Source organism: Heterocephalus glaber, unplaced genomic scaffold (genome assembly GCF_053883595.1).
Source record: "Heterocephalus glaber isolate CG9 unplaced genomic scaffold, H.glaber_assembly_v1.0 deba00001204, whole genome shotgun sequence".
In the NCBI taxonomy this organism is placed as follows: domain Eukaryota; kingdom Metazoa; phylum Chordata; class Mammalia; order Rodentia; family Bathyergidae; genus Heterocephalus; species Heterocephalus glaber.
The window spans coordinates 47,646-73,086 of NW_028258214.1; the positions used below are offsets into that span (position 1 = coordinate 47,646).

Consider the following 25,441-nt stretch of genomic DNA (forward strand, 5'->3'; position numbering starts at 1 on the left):
ATGCCAGCGCCGAGCCCCGGGCCCCAGCTGCTCTCTGGATTTAGCGCTGCAGCCGGCCCGGAGGCCTGGAGGCGGGGCCAGCGCGGCTGAGGTCCCCTCGGTCCGCTGGGTGACAAGCGGGCGCATCGGGGAGGCCATAGCAACCACGGTCATCGGTGGGGGAGGCAGGGAGAGAACCCAGAAAACCTAAAGGAAGAAGCAGCAGGGGAAGGGGCGGGCCAGGAGCAGAGGGAGGGACGGGGAACGTGGGCGCAGACAGGAACCCGGGTAGGGGATGGAGGAGGAGGAGGAGGGAAAGGAAATGATCGCCCCCTCCGCGCCCGGGCCCCGCTGGGGCCGCAGCAGAGCCCAGCACGCAGGCGCCTGGGCTCCGTCCCAGAACTGCAAAAAACAGAAAAAGGAGAGAGAGGAGGGAAGGGGGAAAAGGAAAGAAAAAGACAGGAAGGGAGCGAGGCGAAGAGCAAACGCAGAGCTGGGCGCGCAGGCGCACTCCTGCCATCCCAGAAGCCTGGGAGGCTGAGACAGGAGGGTCTCTACGGAAAGCGAACGTAACTAAGGGGAAGCCGGGACGGACGCAAAGGCTGGGGTCGGCAGGGAGGGAGAGGCGGAGCCGGGGGACCCTGCGGCCCATGCGGGGGTCGCCGCAGCCCATCCCAGAGACGGCCGGGGTCCAGGGTCCGGAGGGGCGGGACAGGTCCCCGCCGGCGGGGAGGCCCTGAGAAGCCCCTACAGGCCCAAGAGGGGACCCGGAAGGGCCCGGGGTCCCCAGCGCCGGCCTGGGGCGCCTGCCCGGGACTCGGGGTTGCTCGGGGGTCAAAGGTCACGGCCCCACGCGCCGCGCACCCGGAGCAGTGGGCACGGCCTCGGGGAGCAGCGGGACGCTCCCAGGGCGCCCGAGGGCTGGGCCTGGGTCCCCGCCGCGCCCTGACCTTCTCAAGGTCAAGGCCGCCGCTGTCAAAGCCGGCCCAAACGACGCAGGGCGGGGCCGCGCTCCGGGCAGGGGCGGGACCTCGGCCGGCGGCGCGGCCAATGGGTGCCCGCACAGAGGGCGAGGGGCGGGACACAGCTCCCGGGGCGCGGCGGGCCAGCGGGGGCGGGGCAGTACGGCCAATAGGTGCGGAGCAGGAGCGGCGGGGCGGGGCGTGCAGCCAATGGGAGCGGCGCGCGGGCCGGCGGGGGGGCGGGACGTGGGTGGGGCGTCGGCGCCTTAGCGGCTGCGCGGTGGCCGCCCCGTCCTTTCGGTCTCTGCGGCGGCCGGGCTGAGCTAGCGGCGGCCTCCTCCCTGCGCTCCTCGTCCGCGCTCCAGCAGCTGTCTGCCCGCCGCATCGCCATGACGGAGCAGGCCATCTCCTTCGCCAAGGACTTCCTGGCCGGGGGCATCGCCGCCGCCATCTCCAAGACGGCCGTGGCTCCGATCGAGCGGGTCAAGCTGCTGCTGCAGGTGGGAGGACGCGCGCGGGCGCCCTGGGGTGAGCGAGGCCCGGTGGGGACTCGGAGGCCTCGGTCAGGCGGGCGGGCGGGCGGGCGACCCGCGTGCACCGGAGCCGGCGGGCGGGCGCCGGAAGTGCAGGGCCGCAGCCGCATTGTCCGCGCGGCGGCGACTTCCGGGAGCTGCGTCACGTGAGCGCTGCCGCCTGCGCGCGAGGGGGGGGTCCGCGCCTGCGCACTGGGCCCGTTGCCCGGGAGACTACGTCGCGGCCCCGCGAGGTGCATGCGCAGGTGTGCTCGGCCAGGGCCGCGGGAGGTCCGGGGGTCGTGACCTTGAACGGCTCTTCGGGGCCGGTGGTCCCTTCTAAGAGCCCCTCCTGGCCAGGTTGGCTGCAGTGTCCCCAGGCCAGCGATCTCTGCCCGAAAAGACCCCGCTGATAGCCGGTAGTCTTTGCAGCCCGCCTGTGGAATTCTCAGCCCCGTTAAGCCGCGGTTGCGCCGGTGTACCAGCGTGACCTAAAGCAGCCAGGTATCGGCATCACGGTTGCCCGGCCGTCTTTGAGGACCTTAGAGCGTCCCAGCAGCCGGGCGGGGTGGCGCAAGCCTGTCATCCCCCACCGGGAGGCTGAGGCAGGAGGATCTCAGATTTGGACCCAGCCCGAGAAAGTGAGCAACTCAGTTAGACCCGGTCTCTAGGAAACCAAAGGGCTGGGGGTGGAGCTCAGCGCAGAGGCCCTGCGTTCCCTCCTGGTGTTGGGAAGTTAAAGAAAAGCAAATCCAGCGTGGTGATGCACCCCGTGTCGTGTCGTGCCAGCATTGCTAGAAGCTGAGGCAGGAGAATCACAGATTCTGAGTTCAGCCTCAGCGACTAAGTGCAAATGGAAGGGTGGGTTTGTACCCGGGGGACAGACCCTGGGGCTTCAGTCCTCAGGAGCACCCCGTGAATGTCAGGGTGAAGTTTGGGTGCTCAGCACTTCAGACTTCCTGAGCAGCGGGTCTGCGCAAAGCGATTCTCGGCCCCAGCCCTTTGGTTTGTGAAGCGGGGTCTCACTGTGTAGGCCAGGCTGGTGTTGAACTCGGAGATCCTCCTGCCTGGGCCTTGGAGTGCCGGGGCGGCGGGTGTGTCCCTGCCCCGGGCTTGGCTGCCCCGTGGCTGACCAACCACCCACCCGGTGTGCCCTCAGGTCCAGCATGCCAGCAAGCAGATCGCGGCCGAGAAGCAGTACAAGGGCATCGTGGACTGCATCGTGCGCATCCCCAAGGAGCAGGGGGTGCTGTCCTTCTGGCGGGGGAACCTGGCCAACGTCATCCGCTACTTCCCCACGCAAGCCCTCAACTTCGCCTTCAAGGACAAGTACAAGCAGATCTTCCTGGGCGGCGTGGACAAGCACACGCAGTTCTGGCGCTACTTCGCCGGCAACCTGGCCTCGGGGGGTGCGGCCGGCGCCACCTCCCTGTGCTTCGTGTACCCGCTGGACTTCGCCCGGACCCGGCTGGCCGCCGACGTTGGCAAGTCGGGTGCTGAGCGCGAGTTCAAGGGCCTGGGTGACTGTCTGGTGAAGATCACCAAGTCGGATGGCATCCGCGGGCTCTACCAGGGCTTCAACGTGTCGGTGCAGGGCATCATCATCTACCGGGCCGCCTACTTCGGGATCTACGACACCGCCAAGGGTGAGGGGGCCTGGGGCGGGGCGGGGGCCTCCTCCCTGGCCGCTGTCTGGGCCCTCTTAGGACAGCAGTCTGCCCAGCATGCTGCACTCGCCTGTCCACCTGTCCCAGCACTTGGGGGGCTGAGGCAGGAGGATCTCTGGGAGCACAGGCCAGCCTGAAATGTAGCGAGACCTGTCTCAAAAATAAAAAGCGCATCTCCCAGTGCACTCAGCACTTCCAGATTCCGGGCAGTCAGGGCTTCCACCTAGGAAGGAAAAGCTGCTGAGAAACACAGGGGCCAGGTCTCCCTCCACCAACGGCCGCACACTGCAGTCTCGGGCTCAGGCCGGTAAAACAGGAGCTCGGGCGGGCAGAGTTTGGCCTGAGTGAGCGCCCGCATCCCGGGGCGGTAGCGGGGAAGGTGCCTCTCCGAGCCCTGGGCCTTGGGGTCCCGAGCCGGGGCTCACGAGCCCCGCCCCCGCAGGGATGCTGCCCGACCCCAAGAACACGCACATCGTGGTCAGCTGGATGATCGCCCAGAGCGTCACGGCGGTGGCCGGAGTGGTCTCCTACCCGTTCGACACCGTGCGCCGGCGCATGATGATGCAGTCAGGCCGGAAAGGGGGTGAGTGTCCCGACCCCAACCACCGGGCGGGCAGGGCCGGGGCGGAGCGGGGTTGCGGGGTCCCCTCCTGACGCCCTGGCCCTGCCACCCACAGCCGACATCATGTACACGGGCACCATCGACTGCTGGCGCAAGATCCTCAAGGACGAGGGCGGCAAGGCCTTCTTCAAGGGCGCCTGGTCCAACGTGCTGCGGGGCATGGGCGGCGCCTTCGTGCTCGTGCTGTACGACGAGCTCAAGAAGGTCATCTAGGCCCAGGAAGGCCGTCGGCCAGGCCCCCGGACCAGCCGGGACCAGCCCCAGCCCCGCCTTCCCGACGCCACGCTGGGCGGGCGGGCGTCCCCAGTCCGAGGCAGAGGCAGACCAGAGTGCAGCGCCCAGGCCCCGCCTCGCGCCCAAGTATTTATTTCTGCCCAGGAATGCGTGGCCCGCGTCGCCCCCATCTGTGCTCAGCGGTGGGCCTGGCTCGGGGCGGGGCGCGGGGCCACGGGTGTGTTCCCTCGCTCGGGCATTTTGCAGACCAATAAAGCGGGACCAGGTCAGCGCTCGGCGTGTGCTCCGTGTGCCCAGTGTATGCCCGGCGTGTGCTCCGTGTGCCCGGGAGCTCCCTGCCCTGTGCGGCCCCGAAGCCCAGGCCCTGTAAGGGTGGCGGCCAACGGCAGGCGGCGCTGTTTCAACAGTTCAGGGTCCAGCTCTGCCGCCCAGGGCTTCCCTGGGTTTTTTCTTTGCGTTTGGAATTGAACCTGGGGCCTTCGCTCCAAGCTGCGTCCCCCCCAGCCCTTTCTCCTGTTTAACCTCGGATCAGCGTCCCGCTGAGCTGCTCTGTTCACTGCAGATCCTCAGCCCCAGCCGCCCAGGGCTCGGATTTCTGCGTTGCGAAGGAGCGCGCTGAGCTCTGCACCGAGGTCCACTGCTAGCCCTTCTGGCCAGGCTGTGGGCAGTGCAGAGGCCTCGGGCTACACAGGCTGTGGGGTGGGGGGTCTGGGCGGGTGCAGGCCCCGCGGCCCGAAGCCCAGGTGGGGGCTTGAACTGGCTGCTGCTCCTGGAGGGCGCCTGGTCTGATCCCCTCCGGCCACTGCCCGCGCCAGAGCCCTTTTCCTCCTTCAATGCTTTATTTTAGCTTTTGAGGCAGGGTCTAGCTGTACTGCGCGCACTGGCCTCCGTGGAGCGCAGGCTAGGCCCGACGCAGCGATCCTCCCGCCTCTGCCTCCCGAGCGCGCCTCCTGCAGGCCCTGGGGGGGGGGGGTGATGTCCCGCTCCCGAGGCCAGGGCAAGCGTCTCGCCGTCGCCCCTTCCTTCCTTCTCGGTCTCGCGTCGCCGCCTCATTCCCGCCGCAGGACCTGCAGCTCGCTGACCGGGCAGTCCTCCAGCCCGGCCTCCCAGGGCATCTGCGGGCGGGCGGGCGGGAGCGCTGAGCGGCCCAGCACCGCTCTTGCCCTGGAGCCCCCTGTGTTGGGCGCGGGGACGGCCACCTACCAGCTGCGCGCGCTGCGGGGCATCCGCCAGGGGGTCCTTCATGGGCGGGAGCGGGGGCAGCAGCCGGCCGAGGAGCGCGCGCCTGCCGGGGGGCCGGTGTGTGCAGCGCAGAGGACCACAGCTTACCCCTGCGGCCCCTTCCCCTAGGCCACCCCTGCCCACCCGCCTTGGCCTCCCTCCCTGCGCTTGTCTGGCTGAGTCGCCCAGGCCGGCCTGGGAGTTGAGACCCTCCTGCCTCAGCCTTCCAGCGTCCTGTGCCGACCGCCGTGCACCGCCCGCCCCCCCCCCCCCCCCGCTGCCTTGCTTCCTTTTCCTGGTAGGCGGGAGTCGCGGTGCTCCCCTTCCTTAAATGATGTGAAAGCACCCAGGGGCGACAGACACGGGTCCCGGAAATTAATCCCGGGGACAGGAAGGCGCCCTGGAGGCGGGAACGAACCCGGCTGGGGCCTGGGGGGGCTCAGGCTCGGGCCCCGGAGGAGCCCGGGCTGCCGCCTTCTCCCGCGGGAGCGCACGGGACCCCGCTCCGCCTGGCCCAGAAGGTCCCCCCAAGCCCCCTCCGCCCGCACCCGGAAGCGGGCCCGGACTCCAGCTTGCCCGGCGGGCTCACCTGCAGAGGAGCAAGGCCGCCGCCGCCAGGAGCAGCGTCCCCAGCGCCGCCAGCACGGACGCGGGCCACAGCCGCTGCTGCTGCGAGCTCTCCTCCCGGTCACAGCCTGGGGGAAACGCCGGGCTCAGAGACGCGGGCCCCAGAGGGCGGAGGAGCCGCGGGGGCGGAGACGGGAGGGTCTCATGCAGGAGGCAGAGGCAGGAGGGCCTCCCTGGAGCCTGTGCAGGAAGCCCGGCCAGGACGCCCGGACCTCAGCGTGCTGGGCCCCAGGGCCACGGAGGAGGGGTTGGACCCCTTGTCCTAAGGCGCCACTGGTCCCTTCTCCTGGGCCCCGGGCCTCCCACGACAGGCCTGTGCGGACAGCCAGGGCGTGGGTGAGCCAGGCCGGGAAAGGGCCGGTCTGTGGATTCTACTGGGGACCCGGTGACCCCGGGGCCAGGCGCGGGTCCCTGGTGGGCCCAGGACCTGGCGGGACACAAACGGAAGCGTGACATCCCCTCTTCAGTGCGCTGAGGCCGGGCGGCCCCCTGTCTCCGGGTCGGACAGCGCCGGGCCGAGACGCCGCTCACCGAAGGCCTGGGGCGGGCTCCACGCCGTCCACCTGTTGGACCGATAGCGCGCTCGAATCCGCACGGTGCACCGCCCAGGGTTGGGCAGGAGGAACTCGTTCGTGCTGAGGCTCTGTCGTGCGTGCGAAGGAACAGCAAAGAAGGAAACAGCAGCTGGGGGAGCGGGGACCCTGGAGCCGTGTGGGGCCCAGCTGGGTCCCTCGTCCCGAGATCTACCACGGGAGCCTCCGAGCACTCATGCGTCCAGGGCTTTGTCTCCAGCCCATGGTGCCACTGGGAGATGCGGGCCCTTTAAGAGGCGGGGCTTCGGGGAGGAAGTGTGGTCATGGGGTGTGGCCTGGGCGGGTATATTAGGGTCCCTGTCTGTCCCTGGCTCTCCGGGTCAGTCAGCCCTTCCTCCCTGCTGGGTTATCTGGCGTTTTGTCACCGGGGTGGAGACAGTGACACAAGATCAAGAGCCCATGGTCCCTGCCAAGGATGACCCCAGCCGGGCCGTCCTGCCGTGGGAGAAACCCCAAAAGGAGAGGGGTCCCCCAAAAGACGTCCCAACCCCAGAACGTGGCAGTGGGGTCTTCTTGCTTGGGTTTTGTTTTTTTTTGCTTTGCTTTTTTTTCTGGTAGCAGGGATCGAACTCAGGACCTCGCGCTTGCAAGGCAGGCGCGGTGCCACTGAGCTGCATCCCCGGCCCAGAGTCTTCTTTGAAAATTAAAGGTTGTGCTGATGAGACAGGCACATAAGACAGAGTCAGGGGTATGCCCCAGGCCAGGGAGGGAGAGCAGCAGGCCCGGGCCTCACTCACGTTGACAGGGACTGGAGAGCCGCCCGGGATCTGCAAGACAAAAGCCAGCCAGTTTCGGGGTGCCTGAGCCCACATTCAGGGGGTCAGACAAGGTCGTGCTGCAGTTAGAAGGCCAGTGCAGGAGCGGAGCGCGACGGGGCACCTCTGTGATCCCCACACGAGGGAGGCCGAGGCAGGAGGGTCCCCACGAGTGCCAGGCCAGCCTGGGCTATGAGGTGAGAGCCTGACTCAAGTGAACCAAAATAAGTAAGAATAAAACGAGCCGACGGGGGCGCCGCGGTGAGCGCAGGGCCCGCACTCCGGGCTTGTTCACGAGCAGCTGCTTCTATAAAGTTCTCTCTGCAGAATGAGGAGCGGACCGGCGCTGCCCCGCTCCCCAGCACCAGCACCATCGCTGCGGGGCCGCGCACACCCGCGTCGCGTCCGAGTCTCTCCCTCCTGCCCTGGCCTCCCGCACACCCAGCTCCTCTTCACCGACCCCCGGGCGTTGTTCCCGGACCCTGGTTCAGCGCGGGGACGCCACGCCTGCATCCCGTGGGTGACATCTCAGCCGGGCACAGCCTCGCACTCAGGACCCCGTACCTGTTCGGTCTGGAGCTCGTACTTGAAATTGTTCCGGAAGTGGCTCCGCGGCGGCAGCCAGGACAGGTGCACGTGGGTGCGGTTGCACTCGGTGCTGATGTTGGGGGGCAGGAGAGTCTCTGCTGGGGGACAGAGCTGTGAGCCGCAGGGCAGAAGCCTCCGGTCTGCTGGACGGCTCCTCGCTGTCTCTCTCTCCCCTCTCTCTCCCTCTCTGTCTCTCTGTCTCTCTCTCTCCCTCTCTCTCTGTTTCTCTGTCTCTCTCTCCCTCTCTCTGTCTCTGTTTCTCTTCACACAGGGTCTCAGTGCAGCCACGGCTGGCCTCGAACTCTGATCCTCCTGCCTCAGCCTCCTGAATGCTGGCTGACAGGCCTACGCCACCTCGTCCAGCTGTTTTTCCTTTGAGTCTGTGTATGCGGCACCCAAGGGTTGTCTTCCTCCTGTGCAGCTGCTGCATGCACAGAACCCAGCTTCATTCCCTCAGCATCGCCTTCCCTCCCCGCCCACCTTCCTGGGGCTTCCTCCCTCTCACAAAGACCTGGCTCTGCTTCCCAGTGTCTGGCTTTTCTTTAGTACTTTATCTCCTCCCCCTCCATCTCCTCCTCCATCTGGGAGGTGCTGGGGTCCTGAGGGTGGAGCCGCACGGATGGGATCCGCGTCCTCCTCACAGACCCCAGAGAGCCCCCCGCCTTCCACCAGGTGAGGACACAGTGAAGGCGCCACCTGGGACCCGGGAAGCAGCCTCACCAGACACGGGTTCTGCCACGCCTGGACCTTGGACCTCAGCCCTCAGGACTGGGCACCAAGCCCTGCTGTGTGTCAGCCGCCTGGGCTGTGGGATGGCATGTGGCGGCCCTGGTGGACTGAGGTAGCTGCTCACAGGTACATGTGGCCCTGGTTGACATCTGCAAAGGCTCACTGTAGCTGTTTCTCCTGTTACTCACAGGGCCCAGCAGCTGCTTCTCTTGCTGAGCTCCCAACCTGTACTTGTGCCCATAGCGGGCCCAGGGCATGGTGGGTCCCGATGCCCTCTTCACCTCCCACTGCCTGGTTGTGCTGCCAGGCAGGGCTAAGGGGCCCCAGGTGTGCCCAGGAAGGCCGACTCCCACGTCGCACTGACCAATGGCTGCCAACTCGATGCTTAAGTCTGTGCAGGGCACACGGAAGCCATTGCTCCTCCCGTTCACTGTGATCATCATGAATTCGGGAAGCGCACGGACTTGATCGAACTGGCATCTGATGTTCCTGCCCTGGGCGTCCGTGTTGTAACGGAGACACACGCCCTCCTCCTCTGATCTGTGACAGGGAGACCAGGTCACACCTGACAGACGGCTGCCCGTGCCCAGCACGCCCCCGACCCACGTGGCCCCCACGCACTCAAGGTTCCTCCAGGACAGCTGGTACTGCACGTCTCCCGGGGCCCCGGTGCCCACTGCCCAGCTGCAGACCATGGGGCCCCCGTCGAAAATCTTGCACTTCAAGTCCCTGGCTGCTGCCTCCGCATTGCTACCTGGACTTGGAAAGACCTGAACTCAGTGAGCCCTGGACACCCCCTTGTCCCCTTCAAGGTCATTGGGGTTGTACCTGCAGCTGTGAGAAATAACTCAGAGGGATCCCAGTACCCTTGGGCCTTTGGCCTTTGACCCTGGGCCTTGACCTTTGCATGGTCACCTGTACAAAAATGGATTCTAAGAGTGTGTGCAGGATGCTGCCAACTATAGCATAAAATGCTTCCCGGCCACTGTGATGTGGGATGGGCATCTTAGCACTCCCACGCCCGTCCACCATGATGCTCCTGCCTTGGAATAGCTGACCATGGACTGAACCCCCTGAGACCATTGGAGCAGCCGACCATGGACTGAACCCCCTGAGCCCCTTGGAATAGCTGACCATGGACTGAACCCCCTGAGACCACTGGAGCAGCTGACCATGGACTGAACCCCCTGAGACCACTGGAGCAGCCGACCATGGACTGAACCCCCTGAGCCCCTTGGAATAGCTGACCATGGACTGAACCCCCTGAGACCACTGGAGCAGCTGACCATGGACTGAACCCCCTGAGACCATTGGAGCAGCCGACCATGGACTGAACCCCCTGAGCCCCTTGGAATAGCTGACCATGGACTGAACCCCCTGAGACCACTGGAGCAGCTGACCATGGACTGAACCCCCTGAGACCACTGGAGCAGCCGACCATGGACTGAACCCCCTGAGCCCCTTGGAATAGCTGACCATGGACTGAACCCCCTGAGACCACTGGAGCAGCTGACCATGGACTGAACCCCCTGAGACCATTGGAGCAGCCGACCATGGACTGAACCCCCTGAGCCCCTTGGAATAGCTGACCATGGACTGAACCGTCTGAGACCACTGGAGCAGCTGACCATGGACTGAACCCTCTGAGATCATGAGCCCAATACAACCCCTCCTCTTCCGTCACCTGACTCAGGAAAGAGGATCCAAGCTGAGAACGCCGGCTGGGTCACCTTGACCGTGTAGTTTGTCACAGTGCACAAGGACATCGTGCTGTAGTGGCAGTACTTGTCATATGCCTGAGGGAGACACCAGGAACATGGAGAGGATGCAGACAAGAGTTCATCTGACCACCGAATCAGCTGGGCACTGACCGGCTCTGGTCGACCCCAGGGAGCGACCAAAGCATCTGGATTGCTAGGCGTGGTCGCACACACCTGGGACTCCCGCACTCAGGAGGCTGAGGCAGGGGGATCCCCATGAGTTCGAAGCCACCCCGGACTACAGAGTGAGTTCAAGGCCACCTGGACTATATAGCAAAACCCTGTCTCAAAAAACTCCCACCAAGACCAAAACAAAAAAAAATAGTGGCTGCTTTAAGCTAAGTCCAGGTAGCCCTGTGGTCCAGTGAAAGCCGCAGACACAAAGTCAGATGCTACACATATATACGAGTGAAAACTCGAAATGAAAACTATTTGACTTCTACAAAACCCTTCGTGAAAGTATCTCCTGTCACAAGGAACCCTGAAATAGCCGGGTGCTGTATGTCAGCCTAACTCTTTAGGAGGCTGAGACAGGAGGATTTCAAGTTCAAGGCCCTCCCGGGACAACTTGATGAGACTTTAATCTCAGGATAAAATATGAACACGGCGGCGGGTGTCGCTCAGTGATAGCGTGTTTGCCTTGCTCGGGAAAAGCCCTGGATTCAGTCCACAGCACTGTGAAATAAATAATTAACTGGCAGAAAAGGAACATAGGGAAATCTACTTTTCTAGGGATTAGGGTAATAAAAGTCATCGCGATGCAAGAGATGGGACCGTGATGAAGGGCTCCGTGGAAGCTGACACCGCGGCCTCCCGCCCTGCGTGTGGGTGTGGCTTTTCCCTGGCCGGCGCTCCGTAGGCATCCGTCATGGTGTCCGAGGTACCGTGTGTCTGAGGAAGACACGGGACCGGAAAAGACCGCAGTCTGGCCGAGCTCCTTTTGTTTTATGTCCCGGGGATTGAACCCAGGGCCTTCACCCTGCGCTCCAATCCCAGCCCTTCTTGGTTTTTGTTTTGAGGCAGGATCTCACCAAGCCCCTAAGTTGCCCAGGCTGAGCTCAAACTTTAGATCCTCCTGCCTCAGCCTCCCAGAGTGTGGGGATTACGGGTGTTGCCACTGCTGCCCACACCACACGTGGCTGGACCCTTCCCCTCTCTCTCTGTCTCTGTCTGTGTCTCTCTCTGTCTCTGTCTCTGTGTGTCTCTGTCTCTGTCTGTCTCTGTGTCTGTCTCTGTCTGTGTCTCTGTCTCTCTGTCTCTCTCTCTCTCTCTCCCTCCTCCTCCTGTCCCCCCCCTTTCCACCCTAGAAATGGAAGCCAGGCCTCCTGCCGAGAAGACCCTCACCGCTGAGCTACCTGCTGTCCGCATTTCAGTATCCTCAAAACCTGCCCTGTGCTTTCCTCAACACCCTTCCGGTCAGGAGGAATGTCTAGATCGTAGCATATTGGATTTACCCTGACATTTGTTGTATAATAAGAATCCAACCTAATCTTGTTTCCTCTTGGAGTCTATGGAAGGCCTGAACCCTGGAAGTGCCAAACCTGCGGATGGACAGGGCAGACCTGGGGTTTCATGTGGGCCAAGTTGTGTTCCTGGGTGTTTGTTGATTGACTCTCTGACCCCAGGACCTCAGGCTGCAGCTGTGTTTTGAGAGAGTCTTAAAGAGCCAGTGAGGGTAAACTGAGTCCCCAGGGTGGCCCCGACCCCAGGGCTGGGTCCTCCTGAGCAGAGGATGGAGGACACGGACACACAGAGGGACGCGCCTGTGAGGACGCGGAGCCCAGGAACAAGGCCTGGGAGGAGCGTGCGCTGCCCACACTGGACCTGGGGCCTGCAGCTCCGGGACGGGATGGGAGGCGTCCTCAGTCAAAGTCACCTGGTCTGAGCCCGCAGCTGGGTCGGCAGTGGGACCCAGTGGCTCTGACCCCGACTTGCGTCCACCCGGATGGAGCCCGGGCTGGGTGCTGGGGACTCGCTTTACCATGAGGCAGGTGCTGCCGTCTTTGAAGCACTCGATGCCCGACGCATTCCCGAGCAGGTCCCAGGTCAGCCTCCTGCTGCCCGGCTCTACCCGGAGGTTCCCGATGGGCACACCAAGCTCTGCAGGGAGGGACTGGGGTTAGGAGCTTGGGGCCTTCTCCAAACACAGCCGGCACGCAGGAGGCTGAGGCAGGAGGATCGCTGCGAGCTCCAGGCCAGCCTGGGCTCCATAGCGAGGGCCTGACTCACACAACCCACATAAATACGGTAACATAAAGTTTTTAAAAACCACACAAAGATAAAGCACAAAGACCCACCCGAGCTTGCTGAAGCCAGCACCAAACCCTCCCTCAGGCAAGGTGAAGCGGCAGACTTCTGCTGTCTGGGTCCATTATCAGGGCCCGCAGCTTTGCTCAGGAAGCAAGACCAGGCTGAGGAGCGCATCCGTGTGGGGCTGGGTTTTCTCCTGACTTAGGAGGGTGTCTCCTAGAAACCCCCCGGGCAAAGTTCTCGGGGTTTTTCATCATTCGCATTTGGGGGCTTTGTTTGCATTCCTTCTGGAAAACTTTGTATACGTGCGACGGAAGCTTTCAGGGCCTTCTGCGGTCTCTTTTCCTTTCCTTGGTTTTGAGACGGGGTCTGGCTGGCTCGGCACCTTGCCCAGGCTGGGCTGGAACTGGAGATCCTCCTGCCTCAGCCTCCCAGAGTGCGGGGACCACAGGCGAGCCCAGGATTCCGTCCCCCTGCGCCCGGCCTCGCCCCCTTCCTCAGCCTACTTAGCGACAGCTTTGCAGACCCGGACTCCAAGTCCGGCCGCACCCCGAGGTCCGGCGGTTGGGATCCCGGCCTGGGACATCGGGGATCAGCGGCGGAGTCCAGCGCAGCCCTGTGATCCTTTCGGTTTCCCGGAAGGTAGGAAAATGGGAAACGCGCACAAAACCATTTCCTGTCGCGAGGGGGCCGGGCCTGCAGTTGTGACCGCACACGGCCAGTTCCCGTCACGCTGGGCCGTGGGCGGGGCCTCCACGCAATGTGCCTCGGGAAGCGCCAGCCCCCAACCCGCACCCGAGCCTACCCGGGGCGGCCGGACGCGGGCAGCAGGCGGGCGGCAGCAGCAGCAGCAGCAGCGGCGGCGAGAGCCACGGGCCTGGCATGGTGCTGTCGCTCCAGACACGGGACGCCTGCGGAGAGGGCACAGTGAGCTCACGGGTGGACACTGCATGCGTGCGGGCGAGCGGATACGGCCACAGTGCAGCTCGGCGCCGTGCGTCTGTGCAGCTGCGTGTACTGTGTGCAGCTGCGAGTGTGCGCGTGCGTCCTGTCTCCACATGTATGTGTGCGTGTGTGCGAGTGTATCATGTGTGCGTGGGTGCGCACGAGCACATCACCGTGTTAACACTCCTATGTGTGCATGTGTACGCGTGCTTGTGAGCGCCAGGGTGTGTACGCGGTGCAGTGCACATGCGTGTGCTCCCGAGTATGCACGCACGCAGCTATATGAGCGTCTGACGTCTGTGTGGCTCTGCGTTAGCCTCCGTGTGTGAACGTGCAGGTGTTGCCCGGGCACATCTGTGTGAGCACGCGTGTGCACGCGTCCTTGTGCATGTGTCCGTGGGGACTTCTGTGTGCACACACGCATGACCTCACGGTGCTCGCACGGCTGTGCTGTGTGCATGCACGTGTGTGTAGGCCTTCTGTTTGCACACAGGGGTGCGTGTTCGTGCGTGTGCGCACACACTGTATTCCCGTGGGGGCAAAGCTGCGTCTTGTGAGTGTGCACGCATGTGTGTCCCTGCGCCCTCACGTGCACCTGCAGGACAAAGCCCGCGACCTCCCGGGTCTCCCTGAGGCCGCCGCTCCCTCCGGGGCCTGGCGCCAGCGCTGGAGCCAGCGGGGAGGAAGCCGCCCCCCGCTGCCCTGGCAGAGCCTCTTCCTGCCGGCCCGGGCAGTGCCGGGAACTCAGTGCAGCTGCAGGTGCAGCTGGGGACCGGCCCGGCAGGGCTGCGAACACCCTGACTCCAGCCTGGGCCGACGCCGGCGGCCGGTGCCTTCCTGGGGCCCCGCACCCCGGGACTGGACCCCCCCCCCCGCCGCTGGGACGCAGGGGGCGCTGCAGAGCCCGCGCCCAAAGTCCAGCCGCGGGGAGCCAGTCCTGTTAAGGCTCCAGGACTTCAGCACCCGCCGTCCCCAGCAGCTGCTCCCTCCCAGCCTGGGCAACTCAGCGAGACCCTGCCTCTAACAAACAGAGGGCTGGGGGTGCAGCTCAGCGTGAAGAGCCTCGATCAGTTCCCAGTGTGGCGAAACCCCAAACAAACGCAGAATTTCAGCCAGGCACGGAGGTGCGCGCCTGAGATCCCGCACTCTGGGAGGCTGAGGCGGGGGGATCTCAAGTGTGAACCCCGCCTGGGCTTCATACGGAGCGTGAGCCCGCGGGCAGCCTGGGGCCCACAGCGCGGTGGCGTCTGAGGGAAAACCAGGCGGGCTGGGGAGGCGGCGCGTCAGGGAGCCCGCCTGGGACCGGCTGAGCCCCGCACTCAGTGGGCGTGGCGCCCCAGGCTCTTGGGGAAGGCCCCCCTTCGGACGGACGGACGGACGGACGGAGCACCTCCTGGCCTGGAAGCAACATCGGCCGGGCGTGGTGGCGCGTGCTGTGTCTGCTGCTCAGGAGGCTGAGGCAGGAAAGTCTCAAATTTGAGCCCAAGTGGGGCAACGGATGACTTAGCGAGACCCTGCCTCAAAATAAAAAATACAAGGGCCTGGGGATGGAGCTCAGTGCAAAGGCCCTGGGTTCCATCCCCGGTCCTCCAGAAGAATGAGCAAATGAAGCAATTTAAAGATGAATAAGAACCAAGTTGCATCTTTCTTGGGTCTAAGCTATGGGTACGAATTCTGGGCCTAGGGAAAGCTGAGCCCCTTGGGGCTGGACCTGGGGCCGTGTTCCTTTTCATGGCTGTGTAATATTCCACGCCACAGGTGGGCCGCGCTTGGATTCCCCATCCATTCCTCCGTTATGGACACTGAGCTGCCTCAGTCCCTTTCCCACCGCGATATCCGCTTCACCACATCCCCCGAGCCCCGGGACATTTTGCAAACATCACCAGGACGTCCTGGCCCTTGAAGCAGCTCGGGACATAAAGTGCCCCCGTTGGACCTGGGTCTCCTCCCAGAAATGAAGGCGAGGGTGCTCACCTGTGTGTGCTGATGTTGCCTAGCCATCTCCCCCCGAACCCCAGCCTGGTTGGAACCCCTTGCCTTGGGGACCCCAGCGCTCCCGAATACCTTGCTCCGACCCCTCCGGGCCTCCGGCCCCCCCCTGCCAGGGGACAGCTCACCCTGGGGTCACAGCTGAGTCCCGTGCCGATCCTGTCCCACCTCAGCGCCTCTCTGTTGCTTACTGGAAATTCCTTCCTGAACAGAAACCGAAGCTTCAGGGCCCCGTATCCTGCAGTGGCTCCACCCGCCCGGCCGTGCCACCCAGTAGGGACTCGGGGACCGGGCTCGAGGGCCAGCCAGGCCTCCGAAGCGGCTTTCCTGGAAGGCACGTCCTCCCTTTCCAAGGCACGGCTTTCCTGTTCTCAATCTGCCACCGCCAGTTCCTGTTCCACACAATTATAACTGCCGCTCGCCGCCAGGACTTGGGCAACTTCCTGCCAGGTCTCTGGGGCTGGGGCTGGGGCTGGGGCCAGGCCCGGCTGGCTTGGCACAGGACGATGGGGATTTTCTCCTCCGTCTGACTTTTCCTCTGTACACCAAAGTGGCTGCCAGTGCCCCCTCCCTCACCACACCCATTCTCCATCAGCACCGTGCTCCTGGTTTGGTTCCCGAATCCCACCCGAACCCGGACCAATTGCCAGCCAGCACCCAGGAGCCGGGTGTTGCCGGGAGCAGGGAACAAAGTTTAGGGGCACACTCAAGGACAGGATGGGCTTGGGAGGGGACCCGTCCTCCTCCATCCTGGCCATAATCAGCATCGTGTGCTGAGCGGAGTCAGGGACACAGCCTCCCCCAGGGCTGGGGGTCAGGGGCGGAGGGCACAGCTGCGGGCCACGGGGATCCTCCTGCCTCAGCCTCCCGGGGGAGGCACGACACTCACGTGCCACCACGCCGGCCGGCCGTTCATTCCTCAGCAGGGTCCGGGGTCCCCTCCCCACCTCCCGGCCACTGCTGGATGCACCCAGATGTCTTTCTCGGGGACAGAGATGGGGCAGGGGAGACCCTGGGAACAGGACGCGAGGACACGGCTCCCCGGATGTCCGAAGTCGTCCAACCGTAGCCGGGCCCGTGAGCTTGGGGTCTTCCGGGGAGCGTGTTTATTTAAAACGCGGCCGAGCATGGGGGCGCGCGCCTGTGAGCCCAGCGCTCCGAGAGGCTGAGGCAGGAGGCTCTCAAGTTCCAGCCCAGCCTGGGCGACGCAGGGGCTTGGCGAGCCCCTGTCGGGAAATCAAAAGCCAAAGGGCTGGGATGGAGCGCAGAGCTGCGTGTCATCCCGTGCTTCCGAAAGACAAGACAGAGCCCTTTATCGGTGGGAGACGGTTTCGGACCCTGGCTCGGCCCGGGATGAACCGCAGGGCCGCTCGCTTCCTGCCTGCCTCAGGGTCTCTCCTAAAGGCCCTCACCTGCCCAGGCTGGCTCCAATCTGCGATCCTGTCTCTCCGCCTTGCGACACTCGACCTGGCGTCACTGCCACCGTGAAAGCGCTCGGCCCGCTGTGGTTCGTTATCTGCCCCTCCCAGGCCCAGCCAGGGCAAGCTGGGGATGTTTTGAAATCAAAATCCTTCTCATCTGGACCGCGGCCTCTTACGAAACGGGACCTTCTGGGCAGGTCGCTTCTGATGCACACACAGGAAGGGGCGTTGCAGGGCGCTGTGCGGTCGGTCTGCAGAGCACACGTGTTTGCGGCGTGCACTGCTCCAGTCCAACCTCCCTTCCCCCGGAGTTCCCGCTTCTGTAAATCACAGTGCTACCTTAAACGTGAGATCGTCCTGCGGACTGGCCTCTGTCCCCTCTGATAGGAACGGGGCGTCCCTGAGAAGCGTCTCAGTAAGTGGGGCCTGGTGGCGCCCGCCTGTCACCCCCTACTCGGGAGGCTCGCCCTGAGTTCCAGGCAGCCTGGGCTGGGTAGCGAGACCCCATCTCAAAAGAGAAAAAAAGCCAGCGCCAAGTGTTCAGCAGCAACAGGTCTACCACAGACCGAGCCTCGGGAGCAGAAAGCGGCCGGCACGGGCTTTTCCGAGCCAGAGCCACAGTGGACGAAAGCCTCGGCGGCCTCAGCCCCGGCACCAGGAGAAACCGAGGCAGGAGCCGCCCCAGCTGCGGCTCGGGGTCCGGGACCCTGTGGGAGCGGCGATCAGCACTGCTGTGTGCAGAGGGGCTGTTCTGCTTTCATTGTAAATTTCTGAGCGGCAAAAATACAGGGATCCTAGCGACGCAGGGAAGCTGGTGGGACCGCCCTGGGCGTGTGGCTACGGGTGCACACACATACGCGCACGCACACGCACACACCTGCGTGCACACGCGCTCATCTCACTACAGAGCTCGCCCAGAACGAACACGCACGGCTGTCTCCCCGCGGCTGCCTGCAGCTCTCTTTTCCCTTGCTCCCTGTTTGGAGACAGGGCTCTGTTAGGCAGCCCAGGCGGGCCTCAGCCCCGCAGACGCTCCCGCCTCGGCCTCCCGAGTGCTGGCTGACAGGCGGGCGCCACCGCGCAGGGCTCCCCGGTTTGGTCCCGCCCGGTAGAGGAGGAAGACACCGGGGCAGACCGGGCAGACAGAGGTTTTCTCATCTTGTTTTGTCTCACGCTGTCTTTTTCCTTCCGTCCACTCCTTTTATTTCCAGTATTTCCCAGGAACGGAACCCAGGGCCCTCGCACTGAGCTGCATCCCCAGCCCTCCGTTATTTTTCTACTCTGAGGCAGGCTCTGGCTGAGTCGCCAAGTCACCCAACTTGCGAACCCTCCTGCCTCAGCCTCCCGGGAGTGAAGTCAGGACCCCGGCCGAGACGGCGTTGTTTGTGCTGCAGCAGCGGAGAGGGAGAAAGCGGGCCTGCAGACAGGCGCTGGGGACCCTGGGCGTGGCGGGAGAATCACTGCGTCTCCCCCACCGTGAGGATGTCGTCCGTCCGGCTCCAGGTGATCCGCCGAGGGCTCAGCCTCTTTCATGGTGGCCTAGGAGGGACACACGGCGTCAGAGGGAAACGCAGCGGTGACGAAGGACAGAGCCCTTGCCCACAGCCAGGAGGCAGAAACGGCCCAGGTGCCCACGCGGGGGCGAGCGAGTGAACAGAATGAGCTCCCTCCGTGTGGGGAATATTACACAGCCGCGAAAAGGGAACAGGGAGGCCGTGTCACCTGCTACGTGGACTTGAAAGGCCCGGTCCGCTCACCTCCTGCTCCGACCTGAAGATGCCCTTCGGCTCGTCCTTCACGTGGGGCACTGGCGGGAGGAGCTGCTGCTGCAGCCCGTACCTGCCGAGGGGACAAACGGGGGACACGCTGGGACGGCATCGTCCCCAGGGGCCCCAGCATCCCGTCCCGGGTGTCCCCCGAGTGGGGGGACCAGGCACATGCTCAGGGGGGCGGGGTCCGCGTCGCGTGTCCCCGAGTGTCCAAGCACCCCAATATTAAGCCCCTCCGGGCAGGGTGAGGCAGGAGGATCTCAGCTCCGCAGCACAGGGGACATCAAAGCCGGGTCAGCGGCGCGCGGCTCCGCAGCGCCACCTCGTGGGCGGCCGTGGGACTGCAGGCTGCAGGGCGGCGGCGGCGGGCTCGCTGAGATCCTCCTGCCTCGGCCTCCGAGTGCTGCCATTCCGGGCGTGCGCCCGTGCCCAGGCTGCTCGGGCTGCTTCCTGCCCGTTCCTTTTCCTTCGCACGTCTGTGGGTGGAACCCAGACCCTGCGCAGGGTCTCGCCGAATCGCTACGGGGCCCGAGCTGGGTCTGGAGTGGACATGCGCCTGCCTCAGCCTCCCCGAGCGCCGGCGCCCAGGCTGGGAAACCCACCTTTTGCAGACGACCGTGAGCGCCGCGGTGCACACGGCCACCGCCACCGCCGCCACCAGGGCCAGCACCTGGGCCAGGGTGAGGCTGCCGTAGGCCTGGTCCGGGCCTGGAGGGGGTGGGGGTCAGCAAGGGCCGCAGTCCGGCCCCATTCGGAGCGCGGTCGGTCGGGAGCTTTCCCGGCCCCGGCGGCTGCGGAACTCGCAGGTCAGGCCTACGCCTCGGCTCAGCTCGGCTCGGCTCGGGCTCGGCTCGGTTCGATTCGGCTCGGCTCAGCTAGGCCTCGGCTCGGGCTGGGGACCCCGGGCGCATGCGTATGCTCACCGACGCCGCGCGCCGGGCTCCAGTCGCTCCACACCGCCCCGCGCACGTGGCGTACGCGCACGCGCACCGAGCCCCCCGCCACCAGCGCATGCGCGTTCCGCTCCCGGCCCCGCTGGAAAACCTGCGCGGAGGACTTAGCTCCCAGCACCCGGCGTGCAACCCGAGCGCTGGGTGCCGGCACGGGCTGCCCCCCGCTGCGTTTCTGGTCCCTGCACCTGCGGGGACCTTCAGCCCCAACCCCACCTCCCGCAGACGCCCGGGAACGGGAGCCGGGACAGGAGCGGCCCGGGCCAGCTGGGTGCTCGGTCCCGGGGTGACCCAGCGATTGATCGCAGGGCCGGGTGCGCCCCAGCGCGCAGGACTCGGGCTGGGAACCCCAAGAGCCACAGGAAAGTCTCCTCATGAGAAGGAGCCGGGTGCGGAGGCGCGCGCCTGGGACCCAGCTCCCCGGGAGGCTGAGGCAGGAGGGGCTCCGGGAGCCGAGCGAGGACCCCCAGGGCGGCAGCCGGGCGGGGCGCGGGCACTCACGGGCGGTGCCTCGGCCTCGGCGCCCTGTGGGAGGGAGACGGAGCGGTGGCGGGGGGCCATGCAGTCGCCTCCTCGCTGCCCCCGGCAGTGGCCGCAGACCCGCAGCCTCCTGGGAGCGCGGTTTCCCGGAACATCGCCATTGCTCCCGTTCCGCCCCGGTCCTCGGTGCTGGGACCCGGTCCGGAGCCGCCGCCCAGCCCAGCCCAGCCCAGCCCTTGTAGTTCACGTTTTCTCCCCGCCACACCCGCCGGGCCGCAGCCGGAGAGAGCTCGAGATCGCCCGCCTCCGCCTCCGCCTCCGCCTCCGCCTCCCGGCCGCCGTACCCGCCTGCGGACGTCCAGCTCGCAGTACAGGGTGCTCGGGCTCTGCTCGAACCTCCGCGCCGGGTTGTCCCAGCCAGCACACGACGAGGCCCGGGCCCGCGGGGCCGACCGAGCCGTTGGCGGGCGGGCTCTACTTCTCTGTCCCCCGCACAAACCGGAACACGAACAGGCGGAAGCGGCCGCGGCCGCGGAGACGGAAATGACCCAGCTCCCAGGACCCCCGGCCCCAGGCTGGCTTCCTCGGCCGTTCCGAGGCAGAATCTCGCTCGCTGTGCAGCCCACCCGGGCCTTGAGCTCACGACGTGGCCCAGGCTGGCTTCCAATTCGGGGAGATCCTCCTGCCTCAGCCTCGCGAGTGCTGGGATCACAGGCGTGCCCACCGCGCCCGGCTGATCTTCCTGCCCCTCGTGGGACCCCAGGGAGACTGGTGGCCTCTCCTCCTGTCCCCGTGGGGATTTTCCACCGCACACTGCCCCGGGGCGGAAGCAGGAGAGGCTGAAGCAGGCAGCGATGGTCTCACCGATCAGAAAGGCCACAAAGGGTGGCGCGTCCAGGAACGGGATGGTCGCCTCGCCGCTGGTGCCGTGGACCAGGAAGAAGGAATTACCCAACGTCTTGGGCTCCCGGCCGAGCTGGGTGAAATGGCAGCCCACGCGCAGCCCCTTTGAGTCCAGGGAGTAGTGGAGGCATTCGGCCTCGGCGTCGTTCCTGGAGGGCCCAGAGGGCCGCGCAGAGTCAGAGAAAACCAGAGAGGGTTTGGGGCGCGGGCCCTGAACCCGAAAACAGCCCCTTGCAAGGCTGGGGTGCTTGGCTGTAAGAAGAGCAGCCCAGTTTTGTTTACTTCCGCCCAGCTTGCTGCTGTTGACAGGGCACAGAACCAGGCTTTCGGGGCGCGCCCGTCATCCCAGCACTCGGGAGGCCGAGGCAGGACGACTTCCAGCCTTGCCTGGGCCACCGAGTGACTCGGCGAGACCCTGTCCGCCAATAAAAACACCAACAGGCCGGGGCTGGAGCTCGGCCGGCAGCTGTGAGTTCCAGGAGCACATTTTTAAAAAAGAAAGGAAAGGAGAAAAAGTAAGATAAAGAAAATGAAACTGCGAGACCCACTGGGCAGGCGCGGGTGAATTATCTTCCGGCCGTGTTCTTCGTGGGGTTTGGTTGCGTGCGCGTGCATGTGTGTGTGTGCGCGCGCGCGTGTTTTCATTAGTAAATTTTTGATTTTTCGGCACTGGGCGTGGAGCCCGGGCCCTTCGCCCTGAGCTCCGTCCTTGGCCGCTTCTTATTTCTCATTTTGAGACGGGTCTGGCTGAGTTGCTGGGTTGCCCGGGCTGCGTCGGAAGGTGGGATCCTCCTGCCTCAGCCTCCTCGCAGCCGAGGGGACAGCCGGCCGCCCCACACCGCTGCCTGCTCCTGCCGAGCGGTGACTTCCTCTCAGATTCCTCTCGCTGCATCCCCACCTCCCCGGTCCCTGGTCACCTCCACTTTCTTCTCGGCTTCTGGCTTCCACATTTTTGGCCTCCGCCTGTGACCAGCACCGCTCAGTACTCATCTCCCACACCTGGCTTATGGCCCTGAGCACCACAAGCTCCGCTTCCTGCCGTGTTGTTGCACAGCCCTGAACCCCTTCCCTGTTTGTGGCTGTATAGTATTCCATCGCATTCTCTTTACCCGTTCCTCTGTTAATGGACACAGCAGTGGACTCCACGTCTTGGGTGAATTGTCTCCAATCCGCACCCCTTTATTTCCTGTCCACCCAGGGACCCGAGATGGCAGCCCCCTGTCCACCCCACTTGTCCGGCCTGGGCCACCCCATCCCGCCCCACGGTGCCCACTCACGGGTCGAACCAGAACAGCTGGTAGACGGTGTCCACGGGGGCTGTTTGGCCCGGCGCCCAGCTGCAGTTCATGGCGTGCACGTCATAGATGATGCAGGACAGGTTGGCGGCGCCGGCCCCGGGGCCTGCCTGGGATGCAGCGACCAGGGCCTCAGCGGCGCGGCACGGGGCCAGATCCTGGCCCCTGGCCCCCCGGGCCCCATGTCACCTGGGTTGTCGAAGCGCAGGGTCTCCTGGAAGGTGGCGTTGCCCATGGCGGCGTGGACCTCGAAGACGGCCCCGCGGTGCAGGACCGAGTTGGGGAAGGAGCAGAAATACGTGTCTTCGTCCAGCGCCTGGAAGACCACGGAACCGCCCTGCCTCAGCCCACGTGGCGCACGCCTGTCACGCCAGCACTCTGAGAGGCTGAGGCGGGAGGATCTCATGTTCCAACCTGGCCCGGGCAACTCAGCCACATGGCAAGGCCCTGGCTCAAAATAAAAACAGCAACAGGGGCTGGACATGGGGCTCAGTGCGAAGGGTTCTATAAGAGTCTGGAAATTTCTAGAGGTTCCTGGAAAGTCCCGGGCTCTTCTGGAGGTTCTACAAGATTCTAGAAGCCAGGCCGGGAGTTCGCTCAGTGGCGCCATGCCTGCCTTGCAAATGCAAGGTCCCGAGTTTGATCCCCGGTACCAGAAAGATAAAAGGCTTGCCCGGGATTTAGCTCAGTGGTTCCGGTGCCTGCCTCATAAGCACAAGGTCCCGAGTTTGATCCCCAGTACCAAAGGAAAAAAAAGGAAAAGATAGGAATGGAAGCCCGAGTGGGGATTGGCAGAAATGTGGAGATTTACAAGGTCACGGTGAATCTCTTCTGTCGCCCAAGGGAGAAGCACAGTTGTGGACGAAAAGCCAGGTCAGGTTCGGACACTGTGACCCTAAACAGGAGCGGGAGAAGCAGGGTGCGTGGACATTTTAGGGGGAAAATTGTTCCTTTCAGACAATCTCACCACGCAGCCCAGGCTGGTCTGGAACTCCCAGGGATCCTCCTGCCTCAGCCTCCCGAGTGCCAGGATGACAGGTGTGCGCCCCCACGCCTGGGTCAGAGGTGATATTTTTTTAAAGAGCAACTTCATTGAAAAAAATATAGAAAAAAGCTCAAAACGCCCTTCCCACAAGTGGAATTCTCACGCCTAGAAATGAAGAGCACGCAGAGGAAGTGAGGGGACTTTCCGGACAGGTGGACAAGCGCGGAGAGAGGAAAACCTCGCAAGTCCTGGGTGCGGAGTCTGAGGACCTAAGCGCGGGGCCTTCCGGGTGGTTTCTAGGGTCGAGCCAACATTCCCCGCGAAAACTCCTACAGCGGAAACCATAAGGTCTGAGTTCGAGCCCCAGGACCGAAAAGAAGAGAAAAGAAACGCAAAGAAGAACGGGAGGAAAAGGATCGCGAAGTGCCCGAGGATCAGAAGCACGGAGGAGAGACACGGAAGCCCCGCAGCCTCAGGGCCCTTCGCTGCTCCTCCCTCCGGGCCTCCGCCGTGCGAGCGAGCGGGGTGCAGAGCAGGAGGGAAGCAGGAGGGAAGCAGGAAGCCGGGGCCGGCAGGCAGCGGGCGACTCGGGCCCAGGCCGCAGCTCAGGCTGCCGGATGCAGGGTGAAGGAGGCGTCCAGCAGCAGGGGCGGACGGGGCTTTCTGGGCCTCTGCGCGCCCCAAGCCAGGCCCGCGCCCCAGGCCCCACCCGGACCCCGCTTCACGGCCCTCTGCAGCCCCTGGCTCTGCCCCGACCGACCGACCGACCGACCGACCGACCGACCGGGCCACAGCCGTGGAGACGCGGACAGCCCCCCAGTGCGCCGCTCCGCAGCCTTCTGGTCCCGCTCGCTCTGCTCCTCCTCTCTTTCTCTGGCACCGGCACCGGCGTTCCAACGCAGGACCTCGCGTTTGCGGGGCAGGCAGCGCTGAGCGCCCCCCGGCCCAGTCTCGTCCCCCTTTGAACTGCGCGCCCGGCCCCACAGAGCCCCTCCTCCCCTCCCAGACCGGGGGACACCGGGCCGAGCCCAGGCCCCAGCCCAGCCCCAGGCTCACCCTGGGCACAGTGCGGTGGGCGGGCGCCCCGGGGCGTCCAGAGCGCAGGCCCGAGGGCTGGCCGGGCTCCGGCAGGCAGCTCCAGGTCAGCACTTTGAGCCTCGGTTGCAGCTGCAGGTGGGAGATGGGGGAGCCCCGGTCCTGAGCCGCCCCTGCAAGGGACACAGCCCGGGATCGGCTCTCAGCACCCACCACCCAGATGCAGCACCCAGCACCCAGATGAAGCACCCAGTACCCAGCACCCAGACCCAGCACCTAGTACACAGACGCAGCACCCAGCACCCAGATGCAGCACCCAGACGCAGCACCTAGCACTCAGCACCCAGAGGCAGCACCCAGTTCCCAGCACCCAGATGCAACACCCAGCACCCAGAGGCAGCACCCAGCACCTACCCAGAGTGGCATCTCCCGAGCAGCTGGTCACCTGCAGAAGGACCAGGAGCCACAGCAGCCCTGGCACAGGGGCCACGTGGGGGCCACGAAGCTGGAGGTAAAACTGAAGATGAGGCAGGGGTTGGGGTGAGCTGCAAGCCAGCAGGAGCTGTCCTGCCTCGGCCTGTCCCCGAAAACCACCTCCGGTCTGGGTCTCCCTTCCTTCCTTCCTCTCCAGGGCGGAGATGGAACCTGGCCACACCCTGCCCTCGAGCTCCATCCCAGTGCTTTTGGTGCTTTCCTTTGACACCGCAGACCTGACCAGTTGCACAGGGCAGACTGGAACTTTCAGTCCTCCTGCCTCAGCCTCCCGAGTAGCTGGAATGGCTGGCGTGTGTGCATCTCCGCCCCGGGCTACGACCTGGCAATGGCTCCATGCACCCGCCGACCTAGACCCCCCACCCCTTTTCAAATTTTCATGTTTGGAGACAGGGTTTTCCTAAATTGCTCCTGAATTTCCCAGGTGCAGGTCAGGCTTGGGATCCTCCCGCCTCAGCCTCCCTAAAGTGCTGGGGTGGCAGGCATGTGCCCCTGTGGCTGATGGCTATGTGGATCGTGCAAGTGTTTTCTTGAGGCTTCGTGGCATTGATATCGGAGGGAGAGGGACAGAGACACAGAGAGACGGAGAGAGGACTGAGAGAGACATGCAGAGGGAAACCTGCCACCCCAGCACTCAGGAGGCTGAGGCAGGAGGGTCTCCACAGCTTCCAGGCCAGC

General features: G+C 64.8%; 2 protein-coding genes and 1 pseudogene across 3 annotated transcripts; 1 reads left to right on the top strand and 2 right to left on the bottom strand.

Moving 5' to 3' along the window:
• Positions 1-1,197: 1,197 nt before the first annotated feature.
• On the top strand, positions 1,198-4,248 carry Slc25a6 (solute carrier family 25 member 6). The gene is made up of 4 exons (XM_004867311.4): positions 1,198-1,441; positions 2,613-3,099; positions 3,563-3,703; positions 3,798-4,248. Exons 1-4 carry the CDS (start codon positions 1,331-1,333, stop codon positions 3,953-3,955), a joined length of 897 nt encoding a protein of 298 aa, XP_004867368.1. The 5' UTR covers positions 1,198-1,330; the 3' UTR covers positions 3,956-4,248.
• A 146-nt stretch (positions 4,249-4,394) lies between these two features.
• Il3ra (interleukin 3 receptor subunit alpha) lies at positions 4,395-17,852 on the bottom strand. Its single transcript, XM_021246368.2, has 15 exons — positions 17,732-17,852; positions 17,194-17,254; positions 16,846-17,105; positions 15,562-15,637; positions 13,305-13,410; positions 12,126-12,349; positions 10,174-10,285; positions 9,111-9,243; positions 8,854-9,029; positions 7,737-7,858; positions 7,155-7,184; positions 6,356-6,467; positions 5,787-5,892; positions 5,180-5,261; positions 4,395-5,091 (listed from the first exon to the last, which is right to left on the bottom strand). Exons 1-15 carry the CDS (start codon positions 17,749-17,751, stop codon positions 5,026-5,028), a joined length of 1,686 nt encoding a protein of 561 aa, XP_021102027.1. The 5' UTR covers positions 17,752-17,852; the 3' UTR covers positions 4,395-5,025.
• A 181-nt stretch (positions 17,853-18,033) lies between these two features.
• On the bottom strand, positions 18,034-24,199 carry LOC101703473 (uncharacterized; annotated as a pseudogene). Its single transcript, XR_015451144.1, has 7 exons — positions 22,441-24,199; positions 22,234-22,357; positions 20,918-21,105; positions 19,452-20,535; positions 19,226-19,347; positions 18,612-18,693; positions 18,034-18,393 (listed from the first exon to the last, which is right to left on the bottom strand). The product of XR_015451144.1 is annotated as an uncharacterized LOC101703473 (transcript).
• Between the last annotated feature and the right edge of the window lie 1,242 nt (positions 24,200-25,441).